The sequence below is a fragment of the Lissotriton vulgaris genome, chromosome 8 (genome assembly GCF_964263255.1).
Source record: "Lissotriton vulgaris chromosome 8, aLisVul1.2, whole genome shotgun sequence".
Lineage (NCBI taxonomy): Eukaryota > Metazoa > Chordata > Amphibia > Caudata > Salamandridae > Lissotriton > Lissotriton vulgaris.
The window spans coordinates 201588878-201611947 of NC_141696.1; the positions used below are offsets into that span (position 1 = coordinate 201588878).

The following is a 23070-nucleotide window of genomic DNA, read 5'->3' on the forward strand; positions in this document are numbered from 1 at the left end:
AGATATCACTTACTAAAGGTAATAATGTAAACCAATTGTATCCTACGGGAAAGGTACGCCTTGGAATACAGAAAAAAGTGAAGGAGAGTTTTCCACTACCAGGACATGTGACACTGAAAAGCACACGTTCAACTTTTTAAATAGAACCCACCCTGTCCTGTGGGCGGTTTAGAGAGTCTACCCTTGGGGTGACTTAAATGTATTAAAAAGGAAGGTTTAGGCCAAACAAAAGGTTTAATTTGCCACGTTGAAATGAGAGTAACACTGCGCACACAAGCAGCAATGGCAGGCCTAGGATATAATTGAAAGGCTACATAAGTGGGTGGCACAATCATTGCTGCAGCCCACTAGTAGCATTTAAATATACAGGCCCCGGACACATGTAGTACCACTTTACTAGGGACTTACAAGCAACTTAAATGCGCCAATTGGGTGTAAGCCAAATTCGCCATGTTTTAAAGGAGAAAGCACAAGCACTTTAGCACAGGCTAGCAGTTATCAGCACAGAGACCTAAAATCCATCGTACATGGGTCTAGCAAATAGGGGGGTTAAGGCAAAACGTTTGGGGGTGACCCCACATAGAGGATCAAGTTCAACATGACTCTCCTCCAGCCACGTCAGGATAGACTAAACAGTACCTTGATGGGCTTTAGGGTTTATGCAAAAGAACATGGATAAAGGCCCTCCTATGCAGTGGCACTTGTCAGTTCTATGACCTTCCAAGCTCAGTAGGATCCCTCTGTCTACACTCTATCGGGTCACTAGACTGTACCATTGGGAACTCTCATCCTCACTACTGGATCCCATCTTTGCAGCTCCTAACCTTAACATGCTCACAGATACATTCCAGTATGCAGTCAGTACCAACATTGGCAGCAGAGTGATGTGGCCCATTCCGACGTACATAGGACTTTTGCCAACAACCCAAGGAAAATTCTGCCCATAAGGACAGCAACCCACAGAGGCCACTCACAGCTGTCCGTGTCAAGAGCCACGCCTCGCGCCATGGACTGCCAAATGGAAGCTCTAAACAGGGACCTTGGGTAGGTCTCTCTTCCAGTCCTTGGCATGGCAAGGAGTTCTCCAAGCACTCCTGTGGGTTCTCGGAGGTTTCTAAGACCGGGGGCCAAGAGCGCTGGGTGTTAAGCACCCTACCTCCCACCATTCCCAGGGTGGTATCCGGAGACTGGCTTCTCAGCACAGGGTCTGTACCCGGAGGCTGGACAAGTGAGAGGTGAGTCCTCTTTCTCCTAGCACCTCTATCTGGGCCCCTGTACCCTTTAAGTGTGATCAGTACCCCCTGAAAACCTTAGCTTTCAGGGAGCCCTGGGCAGCAGCCCCTCCCAGCTCTCCTGACACCATTGAAAACACATTTTCCTGGGACTTACAAGTAAATTAAATGGGTCAATTGAGTGTTAGCCAATTTCACCACTTTTTAAAGGAGAGAGCACATGAACTTTCGCACCGGCTAGCAATGGTAAAGTGCATAGAGTCCTAAAACCCAACAAAAAAGGGTCCAGAAACAAGAAAGTTTAGTCAAAAAGTTTGGGGATGACCCTGCTTAGAGGTCCAAGTACAACAGGAGATCCTACCAGATCCATATATGACTAGATAAAATCCACCCTCGTAATCAGATAGAGACAATGAAGCAACACGTTCCTCTCCAACACTGGATAGACATTACACACAAGATGAAATACTTAATTTGTTTACAACAACAATAAACACACACACACACTAGCCTCTGCTTTGGCGGACATCAAGCTTCTGGTTGGCTGCCCCTGAATCACAGAGGACTGTAAAGCAAAACATAACCTCAAATCTCCAATCTAAACTTCTCTTGCTGCCTGCACCTAGCCATCTGACAATAGCAGATTGAACTTTCAGCAACTGTTTCTCTCCTCCGCTGTTTTTGCCAAATGCATCATTTTGTTCTCAACTCTAGTGGAAAGACATTTTAAACTTCTTCAGCCCTCAAGCTTCAAACATTCCCTTGAGAAAATTCAATAGTTTTATTTCTGCACCAATTTTAGGGCAAGTGTGAAGGTTTGGGTTCCATCCACGACTCATAAAAGGAACTTAGTAATAACATGTATTCGAAAATCCTCAATGGCTCAATGATTGTTGTACATTGATGCTAAGTACCCAGAACATGAAACCTGTGACACTCACATCTGAAATTACTCCATTGACTGACCAGCAGATAACCACTACTTGAAGTAGGCGATCTCGCGGATCTTCTATTATTGGAATCAACCTATCTGGTAAAGTATGGGTTATTCCGTGAGGACCAAAGCATCCAACCCAACATTATAGGTCTAAACTTTATTTCTCATTGTGCCTGAATTAGTGTGGGTGGAAGACAGAGAGAATGACAGAGGTTCCCTTCACCTCTCACTTTTGCTCAACAAAGAGAAAACTTACAACAGAACTGAAGAAATTCATTACTCACCGTCCTTCAAAAATGAAGATTAAACCGAAGGCTCGATTCGTGCAGTCCTCGTCTTTTTGTGCAGATTAAAATGTTGCCTTTAGACAAAAAAAGCTAGGCTAAAGGAGTGAAATCTGCCTGCATGTGCCTCCTCCTCGACCTTCCACACATACCCAGTGCCACCATCTCCCTCCTGCTCAGACGTTCACCCTTCATCACAGCGAACTCTTATTGTCAATGGTCTGCCGCACATCTTTGTGTATTAATCAGTTTCCCCGATGTAGCTGTCCTTGTTAGTTTGTGAAATGTTTAATAAAGAACTGTTTAAAAATAAAAAGATGAACTGAGCAACAAGAATCCTCAATAAAAAAAAATGTTGGTTACAAAAAAACAGATTGATATATGAAAATCTCCATGAAAAACATCACTTCTCGAGCAGAACCAGCCAAATCTTTAATTACACTTCCTTGTTGATTATGCAACAAGCCAATAGGGGAATTTCCAAACCCTTGCCTTTGCCAACTACACTGCCATAGAAAACACCGATAATGCAGAACACATGGAAAGATCGGTTGGCATGGATCAGGAAAAACTAATACATGGAGAATGTTACTGAGGCCTTTTAATTAATCCGACTGCAGTTCTGGAATATTTCTTACCCTCACTCCCATATCAGAACCTTAAAAATGTAACTAATAAAGATCTTTGTTCAGGTGTAAAGGTAAAATTATAGGTGTGCCCACTATTTAAAAAGTATAGCCGTTGTAGTGCTTGCTCTACTTTAAAGGTGAAGAAGGCCTTTCTGTGAATCAAACCTGTGCCTTACAGGTGGCACGTAATCATAGCAATCACTATTGCCACTGCCAATGCTTGTTTAAACACGTCAGTGCTAAATTCATAGATTTAAGAAAACATAACTTGTTCGCAAAAGGGGAAGCTGAAAACCCCTACAGAAAAATAAACTAACAGAGAGACAGCCAAATAAATGGCCACAAGATAGAGGAAGCTCAGTAGCGTAAGAAATAGACCAGCCTGAAGTGAAAGTCAAGTGCCAGCATACACTGCATCTTAAAAGTCACAAATCAAAAAGTGCAGAAACCCCGACTGGAGGTCATGATGCGATCTGTGACAGAGTGCCCACACAGTAAACTACATGCATAAATTCCAATAATGGTAACCTTGTATCGCCTTTAGTAGCTTGGACTAAGCAGCACAGCGGTTAGCCGAGAAAATAAGTGAGGAATTGAGTAAAAAACCTAACCAACCAATTAAATAGAAGTAAAGAAATGTAAAGTGCGTGTGATTTTAAATATGGGAAATATTTTATAAGCAAAATAAAACAAGCATTGGCAAGGCCAACTGGCCTCGCCTTAGTGTCCTATTGGCTTAGCCAATGGTTTTTAGCCACACTGCATAGCTGACTAAAGGTCAAATAAAAAGCCTTTGACACCTGCCGAGTCATTTTGTAGGCACGCAACATGCATGCAATATCCCCCCTCAGGGTTAGATCAGTAACTATATGGTAAGTAAAAAAATCTTTTTTTTTTTTATTAAACATGCAGGCGGCGGAAGCAACACTGGGAGGAGGGGACTGTAAAGTAAGGCAAGGATTGTGGGGGTAACAGCAAAGAAAAGTGTGGGAGGGAGGGTAGAGAACCCCAAAGCAGCATGGGGCGAAGGGTGTTTAAACAGTAAACCTACACCGCAGCCTGTAAATGGGAAACCTAAAAGCCTGCATGGTACCCCAAGTGGTTACATGTGTGAGCAGCGCAATACACTTCCAAATGTCAGAGCAAGCAGGCCACAGCATCCCTACTTCCTCATCTTCCGACTATATTGTGCAATCAAGGTAAGGACTGAAAAAGTAGCACATTGTATTAATTTCTATATTAACTTATCATGAATTACATTCAAACATCATTTTTGATTTCTCAAAAAGTAATACAATCAAAATCGGTGCTCGAACGTGCTGAAGGCAAGGAAAGTAAATGGTGAAATTTCAATGGACACCACCAGCCACGCTCGAGGAATAAGTGTCGAAATTAGTGACCATGAGAAGTTGGAGCTCACAGGCCGGTCTCCTAGCTCTGCTTGCTGTTCTGTGCAAACCATGAGATTCTTCTAAGTTTTGAGAAACCGTCCAGATGCATAACTTTGTAACAGAGAGCGTCCTTAATATATTAAATCTGACAATGTCAGCTTGGTCTCCTAATATGAACCTACCATAACCAAGACCGCACACAGAGAGAGGGAACAGGTTCTTCAATTGAGCACATGATAGGGGCTGTTAGGAGGTACTCATTCTACAACAGATCTAAAAAGCAAACCAAGGACTGGAAAAGCCAATAGGTCCAGCCAGCACGGGAATACGTACAAAACAAGCATTGGCATAGCCAATAGGTCTCGCTTTTGAACCTTAGCGATTATCCATGCAACACTTGATGTTGTTTAATGAAGGATATTGTGCTGGATAACTAAACACTTATAATGTCCCAAAGGCGAGGCCCATTGGCTATGCATTGGGGGGCCTTATAAGTGTTTAGGTAGAGCTATTGACTTTGCCAATGTTTCTAACCTGTGCTGTAGATAAGTGTGTCTGCTGTGCAGCATGTTGAGAAGATGTAATTAAAAAGTGTAAGAAGCACTGAGTGATGCTGTGCTGGCCCCGAGTATGCAGAAGGATACACTATATGCCAATAGTAGAAGGTGAGAGAGAACACTCACTCCTCTGGGTGGAACCGACGCCCAGTCTATGCATATTCTAAAGAATCAATAATAACCGGTAATAGAGAGTTGAGCTGTCAGGCCAGACCTAAAAACGTGGCACATTCCTTTCTCACACAATGTGCTGCAGGAAAAATCAACAGGTGATGTGTACCATTTCAAGGAACAGACCAATGCATCACTACAAGGCATATAACAGAAACAGATGCAGACAGGCCTCCTATGATGCCTATTTTTGCCAGAATCAATTACTTTTACTCCCTCTAATTAAACCCAGAACATCCTTTTTGGGGCCAAGTACAGTACAATTCTGTGTACCCCATAAGCAAATACACGGTTATACTTATGCAGCATACAGCCGGCTCCCAATTCCAGCACAGGCCTCCCTCTATGCTGCAAGACACCTCACACAACTACCTAGAGCCTGTGTATCACACACCTGCCTACAGCCCATCTTAAAGTTCTGACTGTGCAACAGATGCAAGCACATCCATTCCTGCACTAGTTGCCCCATATGCCTTAATGAAGCAGTTTATCCAACAAGCCTCCAGTAACTTAGAACCCTATTCAAGTTCCACATCATGGGTCAATAGATGCTTTACTCTCCTCCAGTAGCACATTTCTCAATTCCCTCCTTCAGTAGGCCACCAGTGCCCCAATACATACACCTCCTGAAGAGTGCCCCGCTCACAGCAGTTCTCCAGAGGCGGGCGACATGGCTCACGGGTGGGAGGGGGTAGGGGGTGGCATAAGAAATTAATACTGCGCTCAGCCACGGGTTGTAGGGGTGGGCATGTTCCCCATGCAGGCTGTAATGCAGTTTGCATGGAGAACAGGGAAGTGCGCATGACTGCTTTGGGCAGCCCGATAGGGTCGACCAAACAGACATTGCACACTTGAGTGGGCAAACCACTCCACCCCTACCCTGCTTCATGAGCAGAGCAACCCCACCCACCCTCCTGCAAAGGAAACATAACATGATAATACCTGAAAGTTATTTCATGTTAGGTTCCCCCTTCTCAAACTGCTTGAAAGCAGTGGGGCGACACTCCTTGCCCATAGCAGAGGAGCCACCACTGCAGCTCCCCACCTTTACCAAGTGCCCCGCTTGCAGCAGCTCTCCACCAAGTGCCCCGCTTCCAGCAGCACTCCACCTGCACCAAGTGCCCCGCTTCCAGCAGCTCTGCACCAGGTGCCCCGCTTCCAGCAGCTCTCCACCTGCACCAAGTGCCCCGCTTCCAGCAGCTCTCCTCCTGCACCAAGTGCCCCGCTTCCAGGTCTCCTCCTGCAGCAAGTGCCCCACTTTCAGCTTCTCTCCTCGTGCAACAAGTGCCCCGCTTCCAGGTCGCCTCCTGCAGCACATGCCATTCTTTCAACTCCTCCTGCAGCAGTCACCTCCCTCCCACTGTTCTCCTGCAGCAGGTGATCCTGCGCACGTCCTGCAGAAGGCTACCAGTGCCCAGCTCCAAGTCTGCAGTAGGTACACTCTTCCATCTCATCCTTCAACTCTCCTCCTACAGAAGGTGCCACACTTCCACCTATCATTCTGCCACAGTTGGCACCTTCCAACTCTCCGCCCGCAGAAGGTACCATCTCCTACTCTCATGCTGCAGCAGGCCACCATGTTTCCAATGCACGCCAACATCCTATTTCAGTAGGCCGCAATTCATCCAGCAGCAGATATCCCCACTTTCTGAATAAAGTTACTCTCAGCCCCTTCTGCAGCTGATGCCCTCTTGCACAGTCACCCCACTTTCTCCTTTAAGCTGGAGCTTTTTGCCTACCTGTCCGGCCACCCCTTCATATTAATTTGCCCCAGCAACATGATACATAAAAACAACTTTATATAAAATCGCCTGTACGCATTTCTAACATGGCTTTACTATCTTAGTTTACTTTAATTATCGGTCGGAGATAAATAAGGCGGCTCCAGAATCCCTCTTAAAGTGTGTTTTTCTTATTTTCTTTTTGAAGTATGTACCTTTTTTGTCATTTAAACTAAATTTTTGTACTGGATTGTTCCGTGCCCACAGTAACAAAAAACACAAACTCGTCTCCGTGTAAAAACTTGGTTAGTTTGTAAACTTCGTGTTTTAAGTCCCACCTCTTTCCCAAACAATCGGCACTCATCTAGGTTTACTTTGTACGCTTTTGTAACCTGCGCACGTCACTTTTTCCTCCTGTAATTCACCGTTTGCTAGCGCTTGTATTTTGTTGGCTCACGATTGTCATTTTTGCTTTATTTAATGTAACGTTTGCTTTTGTATTTTGCTCACTTGTAATGTTCTCATGTATCAGTTCTGTTCCTATTGTGAAGCGCTCTGACACCTTCGGGTAAAGTCCGCGCTATATGAAAACGCACAAATAAATGAATTAATAAATAAATACCCGAAGGTGTCAGAGCGCTTTACATAAGAACCAGTTGCAAAACATAAGGACTAAGGATTACATGCGTTACATTAAAGATACAAACAGAAAAAAAAATGCAAATGTAGAAGATGTAAATCTGCTTCTAATAAAGTATTTGAACACGCTATTCCAGCGCGATTGCTGGGAAATCTGAAGTTTACATTTCCTTAATCTCACGGGCTAATTCCCGCCCCTGCCCCCACACAAGTGTCCTCACTCACCTAGACTGGAGCAGTCGATGTCTCGGTCCTGAGTCTCCCCCGCCCCCTTATACACACTGAAGAGCCAGGAGCCCTGGAGGTCCTGGAAGCTGCAGTTAGCCGGGGTGTCGGCCAGTGAGAGCCCCGGCACCGAGAGGAGCAGCAGCGGCAGGAGGCAGTGCAGGGCCATGGGGGTGCAGTGCTTTAAACGCAGAGAGTCTGACCTGACCGTCGCTGAATAGGTGTCGAGGAAGTAACTTGGTTGCAACTGCGGGTCCCGAGTTTTGGACGAGATAAAGTTTTTTAATTCCGGAAGGTCACATGACCCAGTTCGGTAAAGTCAGGAGATGCGGTCACATGCCGAGAATGAGTGTTCTTGGACACGCATGCGCTCTCGCACCTTCCGCAATGCTGGCTCGTGTACTGTGCGTCAGCGACCGCAGCCTCATATCTGCTCCTCTCCTCATTGGGTATGGCGGCAGCTAGGGTGACCAACCGTTCGTACTTCACACGGACTGTCCGTATATTAGCCCTGTTGTCCCTTACTCTTTATTTCATGCGGTTTTATATAGCGCTTCACAAAAGAACCAGTTGCGTTACATAAGGACTTTGGATTACATGAGTTACATAAGAGATACAAACAGAAACACATTTGCAAATGTACAAGGTGTAAAGTCACTCAAGGAAGAAAACAAGCATTGGCATATGTAAAGTTGCTGTATGCCCCCCAATGATGACAGGACGCAGTAGTGAAGGTTACGTTGTTTATTTAACGTTCTATGGTCAGAGAGCGCCGAGCCGGGTGTAGTCCGTGCTCCGGCACTCGAGCTAATGCCCGCGCGGGGTTGCGCGCGCATCACAAGAAGGTCGCTGCCACACGTCGCGTCGTTACGCAACATGCGTTAGCTGGACCGCTACACTACATATCTCCCTTTTTACCAAACAATGAAAACTGTAACTTACGGTCCACCACTCATCTCAAAGTCCTGGAACCTGGCAGGCTTGACCACTGCTCTGCCCCTGCGGGTCAGTCTTACTGGGGTGGCCTTGGCTTCTCTCGCGGGAGTACCTGCACCGGCTCCCCCACTGCTCAACGCAGTCAAGTTCTCTCTTGGTCTCCTTGTGTTCATCTCGCTTTCCATTCTGGGACTGCCTCTGTTGCTTTACTCCTCGCCAAGTTCTTCTCAACTGCTTCTCCATTGACCCTTTCTTCCTCTACCCTAGGCTCCTCCACAACTTCAGAGTCTCTTTCTCCTTGACCCCACTGTAACACCTTGTTGCATCTCGCCATGCGGTCCTGCGACCACACATTCCCATCACTCAACAAGGCAGCTCTGTCGTACACCTCCTTCACCTGTAAGGGTTTACTATATTTGCTGTCTCCCTTCCTTTGCATTGTCGCCAGCTTAACTTGCACCCATTCGCCTTGCTCTAGGCCTGTGTCTCTTACATTTCGACGCTTGTCGTAATGTTTTGCATATGTGGCTTGAGCCTTCTCCAGGCTTGCCTTAACCAGGGGACCACTTGCTCACTATGGTTTTCTCTTTCCATACTCGATTGTCTTTTGTGAACGGGTCATGACCTCTCAAGATTTGGAATGGACTATATCCTGTTCCTGTGGGAGTGATCCTGTAGGCCCATATCATTTTCCATATTTCCTTCTCCCAGTCCTTATTTCTCGCTATCGCTGCTTGCACCGATCCCATCACCACTCGATTAAATCGTTCCACTAGGCCATTGCCTGCCGGGTGATAGATCGACGTATGCTTGGATAGAATACCATTTCTTTCCATAAAGTTCTTCCATTTATCTGAGGTGAACTGAGGACCGTTGTCGCTTAGGATCGCCTTGGGAATGCCCTCTCTCACGAAAGTGTCATTCAGGAATTTTAGGATTGTTTCGGCGTCCATTACTTCTCCCACCTTCATCTCGGGCCACTTTGAGTATCTGTCAATGAGGACACACACGTATTTTTTGTATGCCCTGTCCATCCAAGATCGGGCCCAAGACGTCAATGGACAGCTCCTCCCACGGGTTCTGTGTGGGGTCAAATCCACCCAGTGCAGGGCGCAGTGGCTTGAGGGTTTTGTCTGCCCCCTGGCACTGTGGGCATTCTCTGACGTATCGTTCCGTTCTTCAGTCCATACCTGTCCAGCAATATCCTTGCTTGGTTCTCAGTTTCATTTTTAGGTCTCGCCTAGACGAAAGCAAAAGCGAAGCTTTTGCTGCTATGCGAGACAACTTATGTTGCCACTTTTCTGGGAATATTGTGGACATCAGACTGTTACGAGCTTTTTCTGCTGTAGTCAGGCTGTCACGAGCTTCTCCTTTGGAGATTTGACCTCGTGAGCGCGCCTTGACTGCATCTAATGGGCCGTGCGCTTCCTTTAGTCAGTTTCACTTTGACACCTGCACTTTCAAAGTGAAATGAAACAATGTGTCTGGTAGTTGTTCATGTGGAGTGCCTTCTGACCTCGTGAGCGCGCCTTGACTGCATCTAATGTGTGTGGCTTTTTTTTTCAACATGGCCCGGGCGCTTGCTTCAGTCAGTTTCACTTTTAAGGTGCAGGCGTCAATGGGTCTGGTACTTGTTTTATTTCCATTTAATGCTCTTTGGAACAACAATTTTATATTACTTGTGTGTATTACCACTGGCCAGAATTTCAAAGACTTATATTCACGCAGGTGAAATAATACTATTGTGATTAGGGCCGATTTTTGGAGTCTGACCGTTCAGAGTGCAGAGTGGAGCTTCAGAGTGGAGCTTCAGAGTATAGCTTCAGAGTGGAGCTTCAGAGTGGAGCTTCAGAGTGGAGCTTCAGAGTGGAGCTTCAGAGTGGAGCTTCAGAGTGGAGCTTCAGAGTGCAGAGTGGAGCTTCAGAGTGGAGCTTCAGAGTGGAGCTTCAGAGTGGAGCTTCAGAGTGGAGCTTCAGAGTGGAGCTTCCGAGTGGAGCTTCCGAGTGGAGCTTCAGAGTGGAGCTTCAGAGTGCAGAGTGGAGCTTCAGAGTGGAGCTTCAGAGTGCAGAGTGGAGCTTCAGAGTGCAGAGTGGAGCTTCAGAGTGGAGCTTCAGAGTGGAGCTTCAGAGTGGAGCTTCAGAGTGGAGCTTCAGAGTAGAGCTTCAGAGTGGAGCTTCAGAGTGGAGCTTCAGAGTGGAGCTTCCGAGTGGAGCTTCAGAGTGGAGCTTCAGAGTGCAGAGTGGAGCTTCAGAGTGCAGAGTGGAGCTTCAGAGTGGAGCTTCAGAGTGCAGAGTGGAGCTTCAGAGTGGAGCTTCAGAGTGCAGAGTGGAGCTTCAGAGTGGAGCTTCAGAGTGCAGAGTGGAGCTTCAGAGTGGAGCTTCAGAGTGCAGAGTGGAGCTTCAGAGTGCAGAGTGGAGCTTCAGAGTGGAGCTTCAGAGTGGAGCTTCAGAGTGGAGCTTCAGAGTGGAGCTTCAGAGTGCAGAGTGGAGCTTCAGAGTGGAGCTTCAGAGTGCAGAGTGGAGCTTCAGAGTGGAGCTTCAGAGTGGAGCTTCAGAGTGGAGCTTCAGAGTGCAGCTTCAGAGTGCAGCTTCAGAGTGCAGCTTCAGAGTGGAGCTTCAGAGTGGAGCTTCCGAGTGGAGCTTCAGAGTGGAGCTTCCGAGTGGAGCTTCAGAGTGGAGCTTCAGAGTGGAGCTTCCGAGTGGAGCTTCAGAGTGGAGCTTCAGAGTGCAGAGTGGAGCTTCAGAGTGGAGCTTCCGAGTGGAGCTTCCGAGTGGAGCTTCAGAGTGCAGAGTGGAGCTTCCGAGTGGAGCTTCCGAGTGCAGAGTGGAGCTTCAGAGTGCAGAGTGGAGCTTCAGAGAAGAGCTTCAGAGTGGAGCTTCAGAGTGCAGAGTGGAGCTTCAGAGTAGAGCTTCAGAGTGGAGCTTCAGAGTGCAGAGTGGAGCTTCAGAGTGGAGCTTCAGAGTGCAGAGTGGAGCTTCAGAGTAGAGCTTCAGAGTGCAGAGTGGAGCTTCAGAGTAGAGCTTCAGAGTGCAGAGTGGAGCTTCAGAGTGGAGCTTCAGAGTGGAGCTTCAGAGTGGAGCTTCAGAGTGGAGCTTCAGAGTAGAGCTTCAGAGTGGAGCTTCAGAGTGGAGCTTCAGAGTGGAGCTTCAGAGTGCAGAGTGGAGCTTCAGAGTGGAGCTTCAGAGTGGAGCTTCAGAGTGCAGAGTGGAGCTTCAGAGTGGAGCTTCAGAGTGCAGAGTGGAGCTTCAGAGTGGAGCTTCAGAGTGCAGAGTGGAGCTTCCGAGTGGAGCTTCAGAGTGCAGAGTGGAGCTTCCGAGTGGAGCTTCCGAGTGGAGCTTCAGAGTGGAGAGTGGAGATTCAGAGTGGAGAGTGGAGATTCAGAGTGGAGAGTGGAGATTCAGAGTGGAGAGTGGAGCTTCAGAGTAGAGCTTCAGAGTGGAGCTTCAGAGTGGAGCTTCAGAGTGGAGCTTCAGAGTGGAGCTTCAGAGTGGAGCTTCAGAGTGGAGCTTCAGAGTGGAGAGTGGAGATTCAGAGTGGAGTGGAGCTTCAGAGTGGAGAGTGGAGCTTCAGAGTAGAGCTTCAGAGTGGAGCTTCAGAGTGCAGAGTGGAGCTTCAGAGTGCAGCTTCAGAGTGCAGCTTCAGAGTGCAGCTTCAGAGTGCAGCTTCAGAGTGCAGCTTCAGAGTGCAGCTTCAGAGTGCAGCTTCAGAGTGGAGCTTCAGAGTGCAGCTTCAGAGTGGAGCTTCAGAGTGGAGCTTCAGAGTGGAGCTTCAGAGTGGAGCTTCAGAGTGGAGATTCAGAGTGGAGAGTGGAGCTTCAGAGTGGAGAGTGGAGCTTCAGAGTAGAGCTTCAGAGTGGAGCTTCAGAGTGCAGAGTGGAGCTTCAGAGTGCAGCTTCAGAGTGCAGCTTCAGAGTGCAGCTTCAGAGTGCAGCTTCAGAGTGCAGCTTCAGAGTGCAGCTTCAGAGTGGAGCTTCAGAGTGGAGCTTCAGAGTGGAGCTTCAGAGTGGAGAGTAGAGCTTCAGAGTGGAGAGTAGAGCTTCAGAGTGCAGAGTGGAGCTTCAGAGTGGAGCTTCAGAGAGGAGCTTCAGAGTGGAGCTTCAGAGTGGAGCTTCAGAGTGGAGCTTCAGAGTGGAGCTTCAGAGTGCAGAGTGGAGCTTCCGAGTGGAGCTTCAGAGTGCAGAGTGGAGCTTCCGAGTGGAGCTTCCGAGTGGAGCTTCCGAGTGGAGCTTCCGAGTGGAGCTTCAGAGTGGAGCTTCAGAGTGGAGCTTCAGAGTGGAGCTTCAGAGTGGAGCTTCAGAGTGGAGAGTGGAGATTCAGAGTGGAGAGTGGAGATTCAGAGTGGAGAGTGGAGATTCAGAGTGGAGAGTGGAGCTTCAGAGTAGAGCTTCAGAGTGGAGCTTCAGAGTGCAGAGTGGAGCTTCAGAGTGCAGCTTCAGAGTGCAGAGTGGAGCTTCAGAGTAGAGCTTCAGAGTGCAGAGTGGAGCTTCAGAGTAGAGCTTCAGAGTGCAGAGTGGAGCTTCAGAGTGGAGCTTCAGAGTGGAGCTTCAGAGTGGAGCTTCAGAGTGGAGCTTCAGAGTGAAGCTTCAGAGTGGAGCTTCAGAGTGGAGCTTCAGAGTGGAGATTCAGAGTGGAGCTTCAGAGTGGAGCTTCAGAGTGGAGCTTCAGAGTGGAGCTTCAGAGTGGAGCTTCAGAGTGGAGAGTAGAGCTTCAGAGTGGAGAGTAGAGCTTCAGAGTGCAGAGTAGAGCTTCAGAGTAGAGCTTCAGAGTGCAGAGTGGAGCTTCAGAGTGGAGCTTCAGAGAGGAGCTTCAGAGTGGAGCTTCAGAGTGGAGCTTCAGAGTGGAGCTTCAGAGTGGAGCTTCAGAGTGGAGCTTCAGAGTGGAGCTTCAGAGTGCAGAGTGGAGCTTCCGAGTGGAGCTTCAGAGTGCAGAGTGGAGCTTCCGAGTGGAGCTTCCGAGTGGAGCTTCAGAGTGGAGCTTCAGAGTGGAGCTTCAGAGTGGAGCTTCAGAGTGGAGCTTCAGAGTGGAGCTTCAGAGTGGAGAGTGGAGATTCAGAGTGGAGAGTAGAGATTCAGAGTGGAGAGTGGAGCTTCAGAGTAGAGCTTCAGAGTGGAGCTTCAGAGTGCAGAGTGGAGCTTCAGAGTGCAGCTTCAGAGTGCAGAGTGGAGCTTCAGAGTAGAGCTTCAGAGTGCAGAGTGGAGCTTCAGAGTGGAGCTTCAGAGTGGAGCTTCAGAGTGGAGCTTCAGAGTGGAGCTTCAGAGTGGAGCTTCAGAGTGGAGATTCAGAGTGGAGCTTCAGAGTGGAGAGTGGAGATTCAGAGTGGAGAGTGGAGATGGAGAGTGGAGAGTGGAGCTTCAGAGTAGAGCTTCAGAGTGGAGCTTCAGAGTGCAGAGTGGAGCTTCAGAGTGCAGCTTCAGAGTGCAGCTTCAGAGTGCAGCTTCAGAGTGCAGCTTCAGAGTGCAGCTTCAGAGTGGAGCTTCAGAGTGCAGCTTCAGAGTGCAGCTTCAGAGTGCAGCTTCAGAGTGCAGCTTCAGAGTGGAGCTTCAGAGTGGAGCTTCAGAGTGGAGCTTCAGAGTGGAGGTTCAGAGTGGAGAGTAGAGCTTCAGAGTGCAGAGTAGAGCTTCAGAAAGCAGAGTAGAGCTTCAGAGTAGAGCTTCAGAGTGCAGAGTGGAGCTTCAGAGTGGAGCTTCAGAGTGGAGCTTCAGAGTGCAGCTTCAGAGTGGAGCTTCAGAGTGCAGCTTCAGAGTGCAGCTTCAGAGTGGAGCTTCAGAGTGCAGAGTGGAGCTTCAGAGTGCAGAGTGGAGCTTCAGAGTGCAGAGTGCAGATTCAGAGTGGAGCTTCAGAGTGCAGAGTGGAGCTTCAGAGTGCAGAGTGCAGCTTCAGAGTGCAGCTTCAGAGTGCAGCTTCAGAGTGGAGCTTCAGAGTGGAGCTTCAGAGTGGAGCTTCAGAGTGGAGCTTCAGAGTGGAGCTTCAGAGTGGAGCTTCAGAGTGGAGCTTCAGAGTGGAGCTTCAGAGTGGAGCTTCAGAGTGCAGAGTGGAGCTTCAGAGTGCAGAGTGGAGCTTCAGAGTGCAGAGTGGAGCTTCAGAATGCAGAGTGGAGCTTCAGAGTGTCAAGAGCAATGCCAATAGCTCTAACTTTAACAAAGGCAAAACCATTGCATTGTAAATGCTTGTTATTTTACCGAATCACATGCTGATGCTGCTGCCTGGTTTGTCTACATGCACACAGGCAGAATCACTCGGTACAAAATGGCTCCTGTTCACTCGTCAGTACGGTCTTGCGCCGCCCCACCTTCCCCCTGTCAAATACATTCATTCCAAATACTGCTTATTTTCATATCAGACTGACTTCTCACATCTGGGATAGCAGGGGCACCTTCCACAGTGATTAGTGCTTCACAAAAAATAATTCTCGGCTAGCGCTCAGAAGCCTTGAAGCTTTGATTGAATGACACTGCAGTTTGATGCCCCGCTCGTTTTTTGATGCTATGCGTTCCAGACACTGATTTTATTAAGACTCACTTGGAGCTCTAAACTGTCACTTGATATTTCTTTGGGTCATTTTGTTTGCCCGGAAGGACTAACATATCTGTGAAACCCTCTTCTTTTATAGTTTGAGCATCGTCTTCGTTTAGCAGGATAACATTATACATTTGAAAATACAAATATCCGGGAAGAGCAGAGAGCAAATCTCCGCGATGTTGGGCATTCTCCTATCATAAAGGAAGCGTGTTGGTGGGACCTGTGGCATCTAACGCATCATTTAACCCTATATGCGTGGGCACCTACCACAATAATGTATAGGATGAGTTTGTTCCGTTCCCGTTTTTAATTTGATGTAAAACTCAAATCACTGCACACTCTCTACTACACACTCTCTACTACAGTCACTACTCTCTACTACACACTCCCTACTACAGTCACTACTCTCTACTACACATTCTGCTACACACTCTCTACTACAGTCACTACTCTCTGCTACGCACTCTACTCTCTACTACACTCTACTACACACTCTCTACTACACACTCTACTACACACTCTCTACTACAGTCACTACTCTCTGCTACGCACTCTACTCTCTACTACACACTCTACTACACACTCTCTACTACACACTCTACTACACACTCTCTACTACAGTCGCTACTCTCTACTACACACTGTACTACACACTCTACTACAGTCACTACTCTCTACTACACACTACTACACACTCTCTACTACAGTCACTACTCTCTACTACACACTCACTACACACTCACTACTACAGCCACTACTCTCTTCGACACACTCTATACTAGACACTCTCTACTACACACTATCTACTACAGTCACTACTCTCTACTACACACTGTACTACACACTCTACTACAGTCACCACTCTCTACTACACACTACTACACACTCTCTACTACAGTCACTACTCTCTACTACACACTCTACTACACACTCACTACACACTCACTACTACAGCCACTACTCTCTTCGACACACTCTATACTAGACACTCTCTACTACACACTATCTACTACAGTCACTACTTACTACACTCTCTACTACACTCTCTACTACACACTCTACATTACACACTCTACATTACACACTCTACATTACACACTCTCTACTACACACTCTACACTACACACTCTACTACACTCTACTACACACTGCTACACACACGCTCTACTACACACTCTACTACACACCCTCTACTACTCTCTACTACTCTACTACACATTCTCTACTACTCTACTACACACTCACTACTTTCTACTACACTCTACTACAGACTCTCCACTCTCTACTCCACACTCTCTACTTCAATCTCACTACCTCAATCTCTCTAATTCAATCTCTCTACCTCAATCTCTCTACTTCAATCTCTCTACTTCAATCTCTCTACTTCAATCTCTCTACTTCACATTCTGTATTACACACTCTCTACTACACACTCACTACTCTCTAGTACACACTCTCTACTACACACTCTACTACACTCCCTACTACACATTCTCCTACACACTCTACTACACACTCTACTACACACTCACCACTCTACTACACACTCACCACTCTACTACACACTCACTAGTCTCTACTGCTCACTCTCTACTACACACTCTCTACTACACACTCTCTACTACACACTCTCTACTACACACTCACTACTCTCTACTACACACTCACTACTCTCTACTACACACTCACTACTCTCTACTACACACTCACTACTCTCTACTACACACTCTACTACTCACTTACTACTCTCTACTCACTCTCTACTACTCACTACTACTCTCTCTCTACTACTCACTACTACTCTCTCTACTACTCACTCTCTACTACTCACTCTCTACTACTCACTCTCTACTGCTCATGACAATGCCATTTATTTATCTGTTTCCAAAACCAACACATAAATAAAACATTTGTCATTTACAATGCCAAAAGCGCTAACTTTTGCAAAGGCGAGACCGTTGCATTGTAAATGCTTGTTACTATTCCCAGATGGCCTTCGTGGAGCAACGCCAATCGTTTTACCACTATGCCTTTGGGGGGTATGACCTTGTCTCCTCTGAACACGAACACTCCTTGATCGTCCACCGACAATTCTTCCCGGACTTCGTAGTACATCCTGAGGTTTCCGCTTGTGTGATTCTTTTCCGGCCAGCCCTGCATTATGCACCTCTTCACCTCTTGCAAAGTCGGGTCTTCGTTATATGCTTCATTCCACTCCTGGTTCCTGATGACCTTCTCTTGGTCATCCGTCAGGGCCACCATTTCTTCTCCACCTGCTTGGTCCTCTTCCCCTGGTTCCATTGCCGCCGCTCTACTCAGATAGTCCGCCACTCTGTTCCGACTGCCTGGAATATATTCCACGTCGTACCTAAATTCTAGTAACTTTAATGTCATTTTTGAGATTCTGGGGGTGGCATGGCCGCTGGAAGTTAGTACCTTCACCAAAGGCTTGTGATCTGTTTTCAATTGGAAGCGGGTGCCCCACAGAAATTGTCTGAATCTTGTCATTGCCCACACCACGGCCAGCATCTCCTTTTCGATCACGCTGTATTTTCTTTCCGTGTCACTCAACGTGCACGAGGCGAAGCTGAGTGTTTCCATCACTCCCTGTCCTCGATCCTGCCCCCAAGCGTTTATCACCTGGCGTCTGTGGTGAGTACCGTTCTTCCCTGTGGATCATATCGTTGTCGGGGTATGGCTCCCACTACCTCCTTCTTGATGCTCTCAAATTCCCTTTGTGTTTCCTCCGTCCAACTGAACACCACGCTTTCCCTTGTTAGCATCCTCATGTGGTGCGTTTTGGTTGCGAAAAGCTGCACAAATTTACTGTAGTATTCCGCCATTCCTAAGAAGGACCTGACGTCTTCCTTATTGGCAGGCGGGGGTGCATCACAGATCGCCTTCACGTTCTCAGCTTTGGGTGTGATGCCTTGCACACCGATCTCGTGTCCCAAGTACGTTACTGATTCCATGCCCAGCCGGCATTCCTCCCATTCGGCCGTTATGCCCTTTCCTTCTAGTGTTCTCAGAACCTTGGTGAGTTTGGCATTGTGGTCTAATTTGTCTCGACCAACCTAACTTGAGTGGATGAACCTCTCAACCCCTGCGCACTGTTGCTACTAGTGAATCACACTAGAAATATCATCATATTAATTTTCATTTCACTTCTTTCAAATATAAATTTATCATATAACCAAATTCACCATTCTTTTATGAAAAGTATGATATTTAATCATCAGTTCATTTTCAATAAATTCAAACATATGTTCAAAAAACAAAACATTTCATAATTTCAATATATCAACAAAATCTTTCTTGGCAACGTGTAGTTGATGTAGCCCGATGCATTTCGAGTCCTTGTTGGACTCTTCCTCAGGGGCCTGAAAATATGAATATATGAATATCTCATATCAGCAATTTCATAATAATATCCTAATGTGTTATCAACAGATTCAAGTAAACAAAAACCTACGAATGCTCAAAGCAACTAAAAATCACTTTGCATTTCATGTACAAAAGATGATGACTACATCATGCACTATTAAACCTCTTAAATATAGAAACCACCACCATATCACCTCAAGAGTGAATGTGTTGAAAAATATACTCACAACCAAACCACGAGGTCCAGGAAGGAAGGAAGAAAACAAGCATTGGCATATGTAAAGTTGCTGTATGCCCCCCAATGATGACAGGACGCAGTAGTGAAGGTTACGTTGTTTATTTAACGTTCTATGGTCAGAGAGCGCCGAGCCGGGTGTAGTCCGTGCTCCGGCACTCGCGCTAATGCCCGCGCGGGGTTGCGCGCGCATCACAAGATGGCCGCTGCCGCACGTTGCGTCGTTACGCAACGTGCGTTAGCTGGACAGCTACACTACAGCATAGCCAAAAGGTCTCGCTTTTGGACCTTATAAGTGTTTAGCCATGCAACACTTGATGTTGTTTAATCAAGGATATTGTGCTGGATAACTAAACACTTATAATGTCCCAAAGGCGAGACCTATTGGCTATGCATTGGGGGGCCTCGTAGAGCTATTGACTTTGCCAATGTTTGTAAGCTGTGCAGTAGAGAATGTGGCTGCTGTGCAGCATGCTGAGAAGTTGTAATTAAAAAGTGTAAGAAGCACTGAGTGGTGGTGTTGAGTGATGCTGTGCTGGCCCTGAGTTATGCTGTGGTGGTGTTGAGTGATGCTGTGCTGGCCTTGAGTGATGCTGTGGTGGTGCTGACTAATGCTGTTGTGATGCTGATTGATGCTGTGGCATTGCAGAGCGATGCTGTGGTAGCATATAGTAATGCTGTGGTGTTCCTGAGTGATGCTGTGGTGTTCCTGAGTGATGCTGTGGTGGCGTTGAGTGATGCTGTGGTGGTGCTGCCTGATGCTGTGGTGATGCTGATTGATACTGTGGCGCTTCAGAGTGATGCTGTGGTAGCATTTAGTGATGGTGTGGTGGTACTGAGTGATGCTGTGGTGAAGGTGAGTGATGCTGTGTGCAGGAGTAAATAACTAATGCTGGTATGGTGCGCGCGCTGTAAGGGTGTCCGCAAGCCATATAAATAGTTAATTAAAATATTTTAAACCAGACCCAAAATAAAAGGTGATGATATCATGTATAACTGAACAAATTATTAAATAAAGAGAAAATGAAATTAGCGCTTCACTAGCAAGCTCTGTAAAGTGGCGCAAATGTGTGTGGTTGCCAATAAAATCTGCCCACTTTGCAACCACAATGTCTTGCTTTATGTAATTTATTTATTTTTTGTATTTTTAATAACCGTGGGCGGCCAGCTACGCTCCGTCTGCGGAGTGTGCGTAGTTCCGCCTACTCCGCATTTTGCGGAGCTGGCGGAGCCAGGCGGCACTACGCACGCTCCGCAGATGGAGCGTAGCTGGCCGCCACCCGCCTCCCTCCCGCCCTCCCTAAATACTTTAAAATAAAGGAACGCAATAATTTTAAAATGCGCATGCGCGGCCGCGCATGCGCATTACTGCAAAATACGGAAGACGGAAGAGAACGAGCCCCGGGGAACGCGGCGGCCAGCGGCGGCAAGGTAAGTGCTTTTAAAATTATTGCGTTCCTTTATTTTAAAGTATTTAGGGAGGGCGGGAGGGAGGCGGGTTGCGGGGCTGCCGGCCAGTGGTTTTGCAGAGTGGGGCTACGCGGAGTGCGGAGGTGGGCGTAGTTTCTCGCCCACTTCGCGTAGCTCCGCGAAGCCCCACTCCGCGAACTCCGCCCAGGGTTAATTTTTAACCTTTTTTTCTTTTAAGCCCCTGAGGCTGCACTTTGGAATAAAAAAAATGTCAGAAAAAGATGACATTTCGATATTTATGCCTTTACAAGAAACAACTGAACATTTTGGACAAAAACGTATACACTGGTGCCCTTCCTGGCAAGCGGCACAGACACAGGAGTAAGGTGCTGGGTGACTCGGTGTAAGCAATATTGCAGCCCAGTTCTGTTTATTTTAATGTAACCACCTGATGCATTCTGGGAGCTGAAGTCCAGGTTCAGATTACTTGGTGCAACTGAACTAACACAGCGACAGTAATGACTTGTAAAAGAAAAGTGCAGGCGCCGAGTGTGAGAGGGAGTAAGGACGAACATGGCGGCCAGCAGAGTGCAGTTGCAGCATAAGGGCACCTGGAGGGAGGGCTCACAGGTGCTTTATAAGTAGATTATTTTTTAACAACCTGTTCCTAACAACCCGTTACATGCAAGAGCGTAAGAGTTTGCTGGTAACTGTTTATTAGGGTGGGCGGATGTCCCGAGCTTCCCTAGTGTCCCCCTCATGAACTTTGTTTGTTGCATTTTGTTCAGAGGAGAAAAAAATAACATTGTACTGGAACGCAGCAGTTTACATTTTTATGTACGAACTGGTCTGCTTCCACTAGTCTCTGCATTTCCTAGGCTTTTCTGTTTTGGATCCAATTCACAAGGAACAAATAAAAAAGGGTAAGAGTGTTTCTTAAAGTCACGGTCTATAGCAAGTGAGGGGGAGCGAGACAGAGACAGAGACAGAAATAGAGGTAGTAACAGGAAGAACAAGAGAGACAGGGCAGCAGCAGAGCAGGAGAAGGGAAAACTGACTGTCCTTGTCTTCTCTGTCCTCCACGCCCGTCCCTGAAACAGTCAAGCCTTATTTCTAGGACTTTCTTTTTTTTGCCGTCCTGGGACGCATTTCTAAAATAAAAAAAATTGTGGAATGGTGTCCATTAAATTAAAGTAGTTGGGGCACACTGGGTTGTGGGAGGGTTCATAGTGTGAGGTCTCTGCCGTGAGAAAGCCGCAGCTGTATGTGTGCTTGGAGGGTGGGGAGGGAGGGTGAAAGCCACAAACAAACAGGCAGCGAATGAAGAGAAATTGAAGGCTGCCCTGATATCAATATGTCTAAAACATAAAATGCGCCGTCTGTGAAGCCGTGCTGATGAGCAAACGGAAAGAAAAAAACAAGCATTTCAAATGTAATCGGTCTAGGGGACAGGGATAGATGTGCGCAACTTACTAGTGCAATTTCAGGGAGACGTTCCCCACCAGCTGCTCCGGGGTCCAGCAGGCCATGGGTCCCGCCGACTGCTGCCTGCAGAAGGGCATGGTGGCGTCCAGCAGCATGCTCAGCATGCCCAAGTTGAAGGAGTTTATGTGGCCAACGGTGCGCGCCATGGGCAGTGGGGTTCTAACCACAGCCTGCAGTGCTGGCAGGCAGCTGGTTAAGGCGTCCTTCTCAAGCTCCAGGGGGCACTCTCGGGGAGCGTGGGAGGAGGCGATGGGACTGGGGGAAGCGGGGCGCCGTCATCCTTCTGGGGGGGCTGCCTGTCGGGTGAAATGTTAATGAGGGAGGAGAGCATGTGTCCATGCCACGCCTCCTCTGGGGCTGCGACAGCGGAGATTGCAGGCTGCGGTGGTGCTGGACTCTAGTACTGCCGCTAATAACAACCGCCATTGCGGTCAGGGAGTAGGATGCAATGGCGGCAACTGGCAGGGACTAGTAGACACTACAGAGAAATGTGACAACAACAAAAACAAGCACGCGAAAAGAAAAAACAAGAAAACAAGATAAAATAATGAGGGGTAAAGGTGGTTTCGTGCGAGGGAGGAAGGACGGACATGGTGGCCAGCAGAGTGGAGTCATGCAAGACGCACTCTGTGGTGGGGGAGGGGGAAGGGCAAAGTGCAGGTGCCGAGTGTGAGAGGGAGGAAGGATGGACATGAAGGCGAGCAGAGTGACGTGATCAGTGGTGGGGGAGGGGAAAGGGGAGGGAATTGAAGAGCAAGCAAGGCAGAGAGTGGCACGCAAGGTCTAATGAGACATGACAGAAACCCACATGGCGGCTTTGCACGTGCATGCGTGCGTAACCGCAAGCTTGAGGCCAGCAAAAGCCTCTGGTAGCACTTACCCCCTTACTAAATGTCTCGCAGAGCAGTGCATGCGCTGCGTCAGACGAGACCTAAAAATTGCACATGTACAAGTTGTAAAGTCACACAAGTCTATGGTGCCTTAGGTACCAAGGGCATAGGTACCCCAGGGGCCCACCAGGGGCTGAAGCATGTTTTATGCCACCCCTGGGAAGCCTTCCAAAATGGCACCACAGGTCTGGTACTGAAGCCTGGGTAAGGTGGTGCATGCACCCCTTACTAAGATATAGGCTACCTATATCGACCCTTAATCACTGACACATATAAAACTATAAGTCACTCCTATGAAGGTCTTACCAATCCTGAAGGCAGAGTGCTTGGTTTTGTGTGAGAGGGTGCCCATGCATGAGCAGGACTCCTCTGCAGCTTTCGGAATCTATTCTCTGTAGCTGTTCTGTGATGCAGCCAGACGATATA

At 47.6% G+C, this 23070-nt stretch overlaps 1 protein-coding gene across 1 annotated transcript in view; it reads right to left on the minus strand.

Moving 5' to 3' along the window:
- CTSC (cathepsin C) overlaps positions 1–8153 on the minus strand; it is a 57289-nt gene extending 49136 nt beyond the window's left edge. Inside the window, exon 1 of the mRNA XM_086933981.1 lies at positions 7787–8153. Coding sequence (XP_086790107.1) covers positions 7787–7955 — 169 coding nt within the window. The 5' untranslated portion in view covers positions 7956–8153. The remainder of the gene's footprint in view (positions 1–7786) is intronic.
- Positions 8154–23070: the final 14917 nt, after the last annotated feature.